This window comes from Paramacrobiotus metropolitanus, unplaced genomic scaffold (genome assembly GCF_019649055.1).
Source record: "Paramacrobiotus metropolitanus isolate TYO unplaced genomic scaffold, Prichtersi_v1.0 Parri_scaffold0000015, whole genome shotgun sequence".
Taxonomy (NCBI): Eukaryota; Metazoa; Tardigrada; class Eutardigrada; order Parachela; family Macrobiotidae; genus Paramacrobiotus; species Paramacrobiotus metropolitanus.
Genome location: NW_026570235.1, coordinates 1,308,448 through 1,321,370, shown reverse-complemented (window position 1 = coordinate 1,321,370; position 12,923 = coordinate 1,308,448). Strand labels below are relative to the sequence as shown.

Below are 12,923 nucleotides of genomic sequence, written 5' to 3'. Positions count from 1 at the left end.
AGGCAACAGACTGAACAGAGCCGCACTGGCCCGCACAAAAGGGCCATATCCAGATGGTCGGCTAGACGGTCGGTCAGACCGTTTACCTCACGGCTTGAATATCTTCCAGAGCCGCTTGCCAAAAATTGTTTGCGCTCCCTCGCTCGGGCTGCTTTATGAATCATGGCAAGCTGGCCTATGAGTGCAGACTGCTAATGTGCAAACCAGCAAACACAAAAATTCCAGTTCTTAGTCCAAGTTGTCATTTATTTTCAAATCAAAGTGCTTCCATTCCTTTTCTGTGATTTATAACCGGAAGTTTTAAGATGATGGAGCCGCGTGTACTGATTCAGATTTCAGATAATCGACATTTGTTTGATTGTATTGCTCAGGACGTTATAGAAATTTTGTGAAAATCACTCTGGGTACGCTCAGTTCCACGACTAGTATCGCACTCCAATGTTGCGTTGATTGCTTCGTTTATTGTCTGATTTCTGAGCATGTCTGGAAACCAGGAACCTCGCCGTTCAGCCCGCCTGCAAACGCGGGATCCCCATCAAAAGTCCAAGCTTCATGAAGATTTTGAAACTGAAACGAAAAAGCCACCCGCTAGCGCGAATGCTGCTGCTGTTGTCGGGACAAAGAACAAGCGTGGCAGACCGTGCAAGCCAAAACCTACTGATGATGAAGCACATGCTACTGCTAGTAAAGACCCAGAAGTTGTTTCTGGGAATGCTGGTGACAAGCTTGCAACGGATTCGTCTTCCAGTTCAACGGTATCTCAGATGGACAATGAGGCTCCTGCTGTTGCAGCCGTGATATCAGACAGCGAAGCTGGTGGCTCATCAGCAGCGAAACAACAGACCAACAAGAGCTCCGTGCCCAAGAGGCTGGCCCACACACGCTCGCTCGAACGTAAGCCGATGGCATGTACTGCCCATAGACATACATACATGCATTTACGTTGCACAAATAATCCGTTAATCGATTTCTACGGTTCGGTTTTCATTAGGCTGACATTAATAAATTCATAGGCATTCGAATGATATACGCTGGGCTAGTTATCGATTGGATTTGGACAAATAACTCATTTTTGCACTAACCCTATTAAGCCATATTACAGTTTTGAGTTATGTCACTTTTTTTAACGACGCCTTAATCACGTTTATGTGTCAGTATGGGATATATTATTTTACGATGGCATGGGATATAATATTTTACGATGTCTTATTTCATTTGAAAAAATTAACCGATAATCCAGAGCATAAAAAATAGTGTTTCTTTTGCCTTTCCCAATCGAAATCGGCAATGAGTCGGGGATCATTCTTGTTTTCTTCGTGAACTAGTAAGTAGTAAGCAGTTCGAAGGTTTATCGATAGAAAGCGCTTGTTATTTTGCAGTTACTGCTTAAAATTTGGATGGTTTGAAGTTCCAGTGTGCTTAGTAACTATCTGTGTACTGTGTTATAATAGTCTTTTGTTTTTCGTAGCTAGTATTGTTTTATTTTCTGGCATAGATACACAGGAATGTAAGATATAGATGGCAAAGGCGTCCGTGCAACGAGAAGGCGATGGAATTGCTAATGAACTTGCCATGAACAGTTTTGCTGTTTAGGGAAACCAGGCAGGCCACCAGGGAGACCACCTCTTAGTGGAGATACAATGCCTGCCTCAACCAGTAGTTTGGCCAGCGAGAAATCTTTGGATTCAGCTGCTGCCGTTTCCCGTCCAGTGAAGTCTCCAGTTATTGTCACCCAGCGATCGGGTACAAGTTTGCCTGTTTTCACCAAACCAGCCACCAGAATGACGTCCATCGTTAAAACTCCTCTGGCTGCGGCTGTCGTAAAACCCCCGGTAAGAGCAGAGGGAAAGGAATACGCCAGTATTCTCTCGGTTGGCCGACCAAGAAGTTCCACAACTGGTGCAGAACAACCCGAGAAGCACCGACTGGTTGTTCCTTTTCGCGACCCGTCGACATTCGAAGCCAAAGATGCCAAAATCGAGCATGCGATTACCACTCCCGAACCCGTTCCATTGCGACGCTATTCCACAGGAATAGGGAAGCAGGAGCTGGCTGCCGATAATGGGAAGCCTCCTGCAGCACCGTCCAAAGGCGATTTCACTGTGGAGAGGATCACCAGACCACGGGCTGTATCATCACATGTGCCTAAGAAAACCAATGTCGCGGAGAAATTGTCAGGCGATTCTGCGAGTGCGGTGCTAAAAAGCAGAAAAGAGCCCGATGATAGCGGTAAGTACTGTATTTGGGATTGTTTTAGGTTTTGTATAGATATGTAGCTGTACATTTTATGTAGCCACATTTACCACACGGTGTATATATCCGACTGTGATTTTTAATATTATTCATTATTTAGATAGTAAGTTGATACAGGGTCCTAAAAATGAGTTATCAACTGATTATGGATACGCCTCATTTTTTGTTGAAGCACTTCTTGAATAAATTGATTCTTTGTATTATGCAGATGTTACCGGAAGCATAAGCGGATCAAGTGGCGTCAGTATTGCGTCTACTGGAGCTTCCAGCGGAAAAAGTGTCTCCAGTGTTACAGAAAAGAACACCGTACAACCTCCTGCCCATGCGAATGAACCACCACAGAGGACACTCAAAATTGAGCCCAGTGTTAACCCGAGATCATCTAATCGCCCGGGCAGACTTGTGGTGTCTCAAGATCAAGTCAGTCGTGCCAGCTCGTCGCACAGTGCTTCGTCAGAAGAGATAGCTAATAAGCAAATACCGAAGTTGATTTTGCAAAAAGTCAAGAAAAATCCTACCGTTTGTGTTCGCACACCTGTTTCTGTGGGACAGAGCACACCATCTTTCCGATCAAATCCCATTTCGCCGCATATTTCACCTGAGAAGGCGAAGGTGACTCCTCCTCTGTCGGATTCTGGTACCATCAAAAAGGCAGCAAAGTCTGTTCAAAAGATACCAACGGGTACCAGTGTGATAATTAGGCGAGGTGATATAAATAAAGCGCCATTACCGGATGTTCCTGTTGTATCTACGGAATCATCACGTAATATCCCACCTTCGACCGTTACCGCTGAGACTAAGCCAGCTCAAACAGGTACTATTAATTCTGTTGCTACAATGGACATGTGTCCTGCGGTCGTGGACTCCATGTCTTCATCGCACGTGGATGAAACAATTGATGAAGTTTCCAAAGGAAACTTCGTGCGCTCAATTGATTCTGATTCTACTTTGACAGCCTCTGAGACAGAAGCAATTGAAGCTCGGATGAGGGAGAATCGCAAGACGAAAAAAGATCCCGACTCACCCAAACGACCTGTCAATAAGCGCCAGAAAATAGATGGAGGAGCTTCTGTGGATCCCTTGGTGGCTATCCAAGGCTCATCGGGACGGAAAAGCAAGAAGGACGTTGGTTCTCCAAAAAAAGCATCGAATTATGGAGAGAAGAAGCCAGTTCGTAGCAGTTCACCCGGGACAGTGACTATCAAAACTGAACCGAATTCTGTTGAGGATGAAGTAAAACGCGAGAAGCCGACGTTCGATTCCAATCCGATGCCGATGGATCCGGACACGAATGAGTCCGAAAATCGCGTGGGTACTCCGACTGTTCCGCAGACCAACGGAAAGGAGGCCAGTAATGGGACTGATGCTGCTCCACCGGTAGAGGTCAAGCCGGACATACCAAAACTGGCGTATGTGTTTGTCAGTATGGAAGATTTCAGTGATTCGGAGGATGACTGTTCCAGTTTGATTAGTGACGATCTTTCTGTTGATTCTCTGACAAGTCGGAAATTATTAACTGTAAGTGAAATCCAGCACACATACCGTCGTCGGTGACTTTTAGGTGACCTTTTTATCTTAACCCGTTGACGGGCATTGGTGTCTGGAAACGACAAGGTGTTTGAAAATTTTTCCCCGGAGATCGGCAACAGTTAATCGTTATCCCGTACCATAACAAGCAAAAAGGGGCTTGTGAGCAGCAGTAAAAATATAATTGAAACTATTGTCTCAAGTTGATTACGAACGGCAAGTCCGCGAAAATCGTTAATTTTGGACTTTTCTAGCTGTCGTAGGTCTTGCTAATTATCTAATTAGTGATTGAATAATTAAACCGGAGATAAATCAACAAGGTACAAGTGAGGACGCTTTATCTAAAAACGCTTAACACGGGTTCAGAAGATTGAACCATAGATGACCACAGTCCGTCAAAAACGTGTGTCGTCTGCCAATACCATTGCCCGTGAAGGGTCTTGAATACACGGGCGGGTGCAACTGCGACATCAGCGCTTTATTACGTAATCGGATCAAACTGTTGTCGGTTTGTACACAGACATGCGCCACACGGTTGCAGGTGTCAGAACGTCATTCGGAAGCTGGCAAAAGCCAGAAAGCCCTTTTTCAGACCAGCACCCCGGGCGGTCGGCGAAGATGCAAAATCATTTCAAACGTTGTCCGCCTCCGGACAAAAAAACGTTCAAGCACTTCTGCGCACTGCCGCGTTTCTACCTACGCTAGCGGTGCACGCAAACAAATTAAGGGAGCCCGGTAGCTTTGGAAAACAGAAGAATTTTACTTTTTACCAGCCTCTGGCATTTGAAAATAGCAGTTCTAGTGATTGCAAACTGTAATGTGCACATTGCTAGTGGCGATGCTGACCTTAGCGGCAGTCTTACGGGTTACTTCCGGCTAATGGTGCTATTCAAAAATTGCTAGTGCATAGTGATAGCTTATATCTGAATCGGTGCCTATCATCACTTCGGTTGCACCATCTTCGCCGTCTTTGACAGTGCCACCTGCGACCAAATCCAGGGAAAGTGCAACCGCGGACGATGCAGGCATCATAAAGGCAGCTACGCTTGCCCGAAATGCAGCAAGTGTAATGTCAAACTTCATAGAGAGTGCTTAGTGCAGTACCACATGCAATTTTATTAAGCATTATGGCAAAGAAATATCGTTAGCATATTTTTTTATGTATTCTATCGGGTAATAGTAGTCAAAATACATGGAAACGGGTTTTGGCAGCTTTTAGTTTTTTTGCTGACCAGTGGTCAGTGTGTTGACCACTTCCATACTGCGGTTTTAAAGCACTTTTTTTGAGCTACTTAGTCAAGTTATTGCTTTTACGTAATTGCCGTTTGCCTAATTATTACAAAATTAAACATTTTTATGCTGTAGACTGTCCATGGGCATTGGTGTTGGCAAACGACATAGTCACCACCGCTGACCTATGGTCAGCACAAGCTCACAAAAAATTTCCTATCTTAATTGATTTTTTTCATCGGGAAATCCCGATTTTCAGAAGGAAATTCGCACTCCTTCGGGTACCGCCCGCTGGAGGGTTAAGGTCGTTAAATTGTATGCGACTTTGGCGTATTTAAGGGTTTTCTTTTCCGGTGCTTTCAGAATTTAAAATATTAAATTTACTTGGTGTTTTTTCGAATTTACTGTACGAGTTTTAGGGTTAAACTGCTCATACTAATATGTGAAGTATTTACTTGAAAATTCTTTTAGTTCGTGTTGTGAAATTTTTTGATAGTTCTAATCTTAAGTTCATGCTACATGGGGCGTAACGTTTTCTTGGGCGCTTAACGTTTTCTTACACGATTTGTTGTCCGCATTCCCCACTCCTCATTGTAACGCTCGCATTACCAAATTTTCACCCACCGTGTCGCAGACGCAGCGGAAACCCAGCTATCCTCCTATAAAAATTAATTAAAATTTTTGATTTTGTTCGTTATTTTCTGTGATGCCCTTCTGTCACGTAACACACCTTTCCGACCGTCCAGCCCTTGAAACAAAAAGTAGTGAAAGTGGGACCACTCCCTATCCTCTTGTGTTACGTAATAGTTGAATCGTGCCGTATGGGTTTGTTTATCCAGTGTATTGCTTTAACCTTCTGTTTTCTGTAGCAGAGCGTTTCCGTGCCTTGCCCATCTGTAGAACCTATGGAAGAAGTACAGGATACACGATTCCGCACTCGAATGCGATCCATGTCCGTTTTGTCTGATGGACCAATGGATGTGGCCAGTCCTGTTCCTCTGAATAATATCGTGCCAACCAATGATGTTTCGCAGATTACGACTGCTGCCCCTGCGACAGAGAAAGGTTCCCATAAGAAAAAGAGTGCTGCCCAGAAGGAGGTGCACAAGATTGGTACCATGCCGCTGACGGATCTCGGCAGATGGAAGCCTAGAGACGACATGAAGTTGATTATGGCGGTGCTGGAAGTAAGGCTAATGACACTCTGGGACAGGATGAAGGAATTACGTAATCGAGTTAATTTCTTGTTTTAGTATCGTGATCTGTTGGTGGTTCACAAGCACGCGAAGTTCTCTTGCCACTTCACTTACGTGGAAATACAGGAAAGATGGTTTAACCTTCTCTACAACAAGAAAATTGCCAAGTATGATGTTGAAATTGTTGCAGTAAATTGAATGGCAGATTTTTATTGTTCTGTTGTATTTCCAGGGCTGCATGCCAAGCAATGCGTTCCTCCCCTCCCGATATCATGCGCAGTGTCCAAAGAGAAACCCCGTTCACCGAAGCGGAAGAGGCGTTGCTGCTGGAAATTCCGTTGGTAGGATTATCTCTGCTAGCGCACACTGCAAAGCCTATCGTCGTAGAATATATGTTGATTTGAGTGCTACTTTGTGTTAGTTTTCAGAGATTGATCTTTTTAGATTGCTGAACCCGTCGACATTTCTACATTCGAAGTGATGCTGGAAGCTAATCCGAACGTTTTCCCACCGTTTCGAGTGGCGGAAGATCTCTACAAGCATTGGCAAGTGTTGCTGGCCGAAGGGCGGATTGAAAATTCTGACACGAGTAAGGGTTTTCCAGTCGTGTAAAGTTTTATGTTTATAAATCGCAATGTCGATATTTATCATAGTTTGCACGGTACCAGAAGATAGTGTCGTAATTAACACCGAGCGGATAACCAGCTTTGCTGAAATGGAATCGAAGATGAAAGATGCGGATTTGAAGTAAGTTTCCTATTGCCTTTTCATAAACTGAGTACATTAGATTTAAAATGATGCGTGACTGTTTTGATAGGAATTGGACGCACGTCAGTGGTGAATTCGCCTATGGTAAGTAGGAAGATCGAGTACGCCATTACGAATTCGCTTTCTTACTTTCCGACCATGGCTGCAGAAATGGATAAACTCCACCGGCAGAATAGGGAACGGTTGATGAATGTGGATAAAGAAATTGAGCATTTACGGTTTCTTTTAGAAAAGGCCATGAATTACGAATTACCGGGTATGTTTGTCTTACTTTAATGCTGTTACAAATATTAATTGTTATTATGGGGAACAGATTTTACGCGACCGGAGTTTTCCTCACCCCAAGATCGCAGTTTTGTTGCGGTGCTTCTTGGTCAGCGTGCAAAATATGGATTAAGAACTGGAAAAGTAAGAGATTGTTTCTGCTGAGTGCCGACTTACTCGACAGTCGGCTGTGTAAAAGAGAACTGGAAAGTAGACTGATTAGTTATATGCTTTTAATGGGCGCAAAATAAAACACTACTAAAAACATAAAATAAGAACGAAAAACCTGCTGAATTGATGCGGCGGTTACGCCATAGTGTATTATTATGTAGACTTAACAAATGGAAATGCATTGTTTTTGTTTCATCAGGTTTCATTCGGTCGCTGCGTGCCCGGGCATATTGTGGACGTTGATCTTTCTGTAGAAGGCTATGCAGGACGAGTGTCAAGGCTGCAGGGTTACGTCATCTTGGAACGAAATGGGATATTTCGCATCGAAAACCACGGTCGACGTCCCATTACGGTAGACGAAAAAGTGCTGCATTACGGAGATTTCTGCGTATTGCCAGATGAAGCAGTAGTTCAGGTTCGAAGATTTGTGCACCTTGTTTGCCGTTGTACTGATGACTTAAATGTGTTATCTCGTCTTGTTTTGCAGATCTCCGATATCTTTCTCCAGTTTTTCGTAAATACTAGTCGCGTGCTGCGCTTTCTACGGCAGAAATATTATGGTGAATGGGTTTCTGATGAAGAAGGCGAAGAGCCAGATAAAGACAGGAAAAAGGCGCTAAAGAACTCCAAGAAGGCTGCCAAGCCGAAGAAAGTTACGGATGAGAGCATATCAGATATGATACCACTGGATATTCATATTCCGCTTCCATCGCAGCCAAAACCCAAGAAGGCGCGTGCTAAGCCAAAGAAACTCCCACCAGAAACAGACGCGTCTGCAAGTGTTGCTGCTGTTGTTCTGGACAATGAAGCCGTACTACCGCCACCGAAACCGAAGAAACCATCCCCGCGAAAGCCGAAACCGGCTCCCCCACCGAGTGAACCACCTGTAGACACTGCTCCTCCGCCTCCTGTCAGTCAGTCGCCGGCTATGGAATTTGCCATGCGCTTAATGGGGCAGAACCACATGAATAGTCCACCACGTCCACCCCCACCATCGACGTTTATGCAAACGAATCAGCTGCTCCCCCCGACCCGTCCCGTTCTCGCGCATCCAGCCTTCAGTTTGATCCCTCCACTACCTCATCACCTGATCTCGTCGAGTGGCATGTCCAGTCCCGTGACGTCACCCACCATCTCCCCACCCCGGTCATCGACGCTCACCGCGCTGCGGCTGCCTTCGATCAGTGATCTGGTGCCCAAAGCGGCGTCGCCCCTGCTCCATAGTCCGATTATGGAGACACGCTCGCCGCTGACCTCTCCCAAAAGTTCTCCCACCCGTCCGCGGCCTATGGTGCGTTCGCCGGTGATGGTCCGCAGCTACGAACCGGCGCCGACCAATCCGAACACGCCGCATATAATGCGGGCGCCCCCGATGCGGAGCTTTGCACCCATGATGGACAGTGGACAGCCGCCGCTGCCCACATGGACGCTGGCACCTTTGCGGAACACGGCGCCTAGCAGTGAATCACCATCCGGAGTGATGCGAGGAGGTGTCCCGCCGACGAGCCTGGTGGGTTTCTCTGTACTGTCGGCGGGTCCGGGGCTGCCAACGGCGGGCGCTAAAAAATCTTTTAATAAGGCCAAGACTGTGTGTGGTGGCCAGATGGGTGCGATGGCGGTTCAGATGGGTGATGTTCAGCAGCAGCAGAGGCTGGAGAACGGTGTGCAACAGGAGAGTATGGTGTCCAATCCAACGAGTACATCGGCATAAATTTCATGTTGCGTGGAATTTGTTGCTTAGAGGTTTTCACCATATTGTTGATTGTTGGCGACTACGTTTGTAGAGCACCCTTATGCAGTTGATGGATGCTGGCGAAAATATTTATTTTTGTGTTAAGTTTTTGAATTATTTTACAATCCGGAATAAGCTCTTCTTTGCCGTGATAGTTTTTTTGAGTTGTTTAATAATTACGCTGTGGGGAAATTTTTGGTTACCAAAGAGTGCTTTGATTGCACTTTGCAGTTTCGTTTCTGTATTCGTTTTAATACAACAGTTGGAAGGTGTGATCGATCGGGTACCGACTGCATCGATTCTACTCTACAATATATAGAGTACGTTCTTAAAACTTCGAGCAGCGACGGTTGCCGGTATGTTCATTTCTCACGCATTCTTCGTTTTGTTGGCGGGATGTTCTTTCTGATTAATGTCGATTCTTTTAGTTGGTTATTCTCTTGATGCTTTTGGCTGAGGCATAAAACAATTTTCTGATTACTAAAGCAAAGAAAAGTCATCTTTAAATTCAGCTGCAGTTTTTGATTAACCATCTAAATTGTACAAATATATATTCCGCAAACCGTTGGGTCTTTCCGCACGACCACTTTATCAGGTATCAGCGAATAGTGAACAGGAGCACGTAATATGATCTCCTGGGAATTAGGTTGTTTATTCATTAGGAATTCCCATTAATAATTACTGGGAAGTGGTTAGCTATAAGTTGCGTTTGAGGGTCGGGGTTTGGCAGTGGAGGTGATTATGTGTGACGGGACGTTGCGTTATTTGTGATTAGGAGCGGATGCATAAGGGAGGAAGACGGGCTGTTCAAGAGACAATTTTGAGAAAATGCGGCCAGGGTTATTTATCGATTTATGCCTTGGAGACACGGTATCAGAAATACTTGAATAGGTTATGTAGCTTAATAACTTTATACTCTCTGACATGAAAATTTAATTTTCTCACTACCAGCCGAGGCCCCTTCAGTTGTGGCCCGGGAGAGAATACTTATATCGCTATGCAATTTGGTTTAAGTGTCTTTTCACCGGAGTGAAATACGGAGTAATTGGCCTATTGTGTGTGCGGGGAAAAAACGATGACGATGGGGCCTGTGAAACTTGTTCTTTTGTACAAGACACTGCACTGGCGGTGGCAGAATGGCACATAAACATGTTGTTTGCCAACGGATGGTTACTGTTACACACAGATACACACGTTGCGCTCTCTTCCCAGTACCGACCGGCGTGCTGACCGGCATGGGTAATGTACGTGTGCAAAGGGTGGTGGTGGTCCCGTTTTTACTTTTAATTATACTCTCCGGCGTGTGGGATTAAATCTATACGGTGGCTTGATCGATTGGCCTGTGGAAAAGTGTGTTACAGCACCGCGTCCACTGCGCCTCTTATACATATATACACTCCAGTTGAATTAATCCGCACCCTCTTGGAACGCAGCCTCTTATCCCGATATTTGTCGGGCCTCTACACGCGGGTACATTTTTTATTGCCACATTATAATGTAACTTGGATAAAGTTTGCTCATCAAGTGGATAGTGGTTTAAGAAGGAGTTAAATGAAAAGTTGACTGCTTGAAGATGGGTGTGGGGACATTTTTTATCCGTGGGTGTAATTACTCCATATTGATCTTGTCCCGGCTAATGGGGCGTTTGATCTGTTATCGCTAGTGTGCGTATATCCGCTGTTTTTTACCGTGTCGTTGCGCATAAAAAACGATGTTTTGACTTCGCGATGTGAGCGAAATTTGCCGGATTTTCACTTTTTTTCTGGATGGCAATTATATGCGGAGAAATGTAAGAAGGGGAAACTTTATCCGGGTTATACGACCTTTACACAAGCGACGTGATTCGGTTATGTAAGTCACATAAAGAGACGTCGAGGTTTTTGTTCCGTTACATATGAAATGAGGCTGGGATGCTTGTTTGCATTTCTCTTCATGCCGAATGATCCTTGTCGATCTTGCACTTTCGACAAAAGCTTAATACGCTCGGTAGAAAGTGTGCTGATTCGCTATATCGACTGGGCCATTATTTGTAGTAACTAGTAAATCTTATACAAATTCCAATGGATATTGAATAAGTAAATAACCCCGGAGTTTCCAGCGGAAATTTGCTCCGTTAGATTCACATTTTTTTCTACACGGCTTTCTTTACTTATGCTGAATGTACTAATTACGCTGCAGCATAATACGGTTGAAAAATCAAACACTGTGCGTATTTACATGATCGTGGTCCCGTTTAATACATGCTGAACTTCGTGACTAATTTGGACTTCTAAACGTTTTCCGATATGGACAACAGCTCATGCGGTTAAGCAGTATTGATTCGTGTTCGCATAGAAAGTAGATATTAGGCAAGTTAAACGGCTGCAAAAAGCCACAAAGTATAACAGAACGGTGTGCGAAAAATAAATCGTTTTGCTACACAGAATTATTTTGGGCCTTTTTTCCACAAAACTCTTGTAAGTTATTTGTATTATTTTTCGCAAACCTGGTGACTACAAAGTCTACAAGCACATCATCGCCTTCATGGATTTGGCAATGTGAAAATAGCGGTGACCGGTGCGCAGTCGCACTACAGTAGTATTTTGGAACTGCTGCGCTGTATATCCTATTATCTGTATTACTTAATTAAAATAATGATCGTATTGTGTGTTAAGCATAAAGACCTTCATAAAATGCTAAGTGTATACTTATGTGCATGTGTGTCTTGAACCATTCTACGAGTTGGAAAACACTGGTGTATTTTTACTGTCGAAGTATTTAATAAATAATTCTGTGTAGCAATCAGATCCCGCATGTTTGTATCGGAGCGTAGCAAATTAGCAGCGGAGCTGCTTTAAACGTGGAACAGAAGTACCTAATTTGCTGTAGCATCTGCATATCTCTTGAAACATCATAGCGTCTTAATTTGCATGGCAATGTCCAAATGTTTATGGCGGTGTAGTTATTCTTATCGTATATCTACAGATGACCTTTATTGCCTGCACATTTACCGGAACTGGAGTATGTTTTTTTGTCGTTTGACTGACAAATGATTTTTCCCGTTAGTCAAGCGCATATTGATAACATCAGTACATTAACGATCGGTTTCCAGGGAAATTGAATGACGGCGCAGGAAAATGGCATTTTAGTGCCCGGTTTGCAGGCTGAAGTACGCAGACAACCTTGGGGCCCGCCGCAATGCCGGTTACGCACCAACATTGTCATTGTGCAAGTAGGCATGATGCGCAGCCTGGGCACATTATGAGAAAGAAGGAAAAAAAGTAGCATTTTCCCGGCCGATGATCCTGCACTGTGAGTTATAATATACGAATACAAAGTGCGTAATGGGATTTTGAATTCCTGCTCATGGAGACGACTGGGGTTGCCTTAATGTGCAGTGAAAAGATGTTGTAATGAGAACGAAGTGCGTGGTTACAGAAAGGCATAATTAATCCCCGCGCCGGAAAAGGGCCGTTGTGTGTTATCTTGTTTCGACGGCTGAGCAGTCTTGAGTGGGATGGCATTAGTGAGCTGTATGGATAAAGATATAGTTTAAGATGGGAAAAAAACGTGTAAAATTAGAAGAAGATTCCGAGGTGTTTACATTCACGCCTTGCTGTTCACTGAATTAACGCAGTCGTGTATTTTGATTACACTTGACGAGCGTAAATGGCTCGTTACTACTGTTTTGGGTTTACGTTGTCCACAGCAGTCCTGTAAAAACTGTGCGCTGCGCAAAAATGGTTGTAAATTTTAACTAACATAATTTCCATTTGATTTGATTTTCCGTTGGGGAAAACACA

The 12,923-nt window shown here is 44.3% G+C and overlaps 1 protein-coding gene across 4 annotated transcripts; it reads left to right on the top strand.

Moving 5' to 3' along the window:
• The first annotated feature begins 194 nt into the window (after nt 1–194).
• Nucleotides 195–9,595, top strand: LOC129585109 (uncharacterized). Of its 4 annotated transcripts, XM_055477657.1 has the most exons (14): nt 195–894; nt 1,594–2,229; nt 2,462–3,067; nt 3,209–3,771; nt 5,880–6,197; nt 6,264–6,373; nt 6,439–6,547; nt 6,651–6,795; nt 6,860–6,953; nt 7,024–7,058; nt 7,123–7,230; nt 7,288–7,382; nt 7,609–7,824; nt 7,897–9,595. In XM_055477657.1, exons 1-14 carry the CDS (start codon nt 480–482, stop codon nt 9,118–9,120), a joined length of 4,674 nt encoding a protein of 1,557 aa, XP_055333632.1. In that variant the 5' UTR covers nt 195–479; the 3' UTR covers nt 9,121–9,595. The 4 variants fall into 4 exon arrangements, with proteins under 4 accessions (XP_055333632.1, XP_055333631.1, XP_055333630.1 ...); XM_055477656.1 differs by having other exon boundaries at nt 2,462–3,771; nt 5,883–6,197; nt 7,897–9,594; XM_055477655.1 differs by having other exon boundaries at nt 2,462–3,771; nt 7,897–9,594.
• Nucleotides 9,596–12,923: the final 3,328 nt, after the last annotated feature.

Excerpts from the sequence above, each read along its gene's own strand:
- LOC129585109 (XM_055477655.1), top strand. The coding sequence starts at position 480 with ATGTCTGGAAACCAGGAACCTCGCCGTTCAGCCCGCCTGCAAACGCGG. Across the intron at positions 6,198-6,263 it reads TGATTATGGCGGTGCTGGAA|TATCGTGATCTGTTGGTGGT; the intron begins GTAAGGCTAATG and ends TTCTTGTTTTAG. Across the intron at positions 6,954-7,023 it reads ATGAAAGATGCGGATTTGAA|GAATTGGACGCACGTCAGTG; the intron begins GTAAGTTTCCTA and ends CTGTTTTGATAG.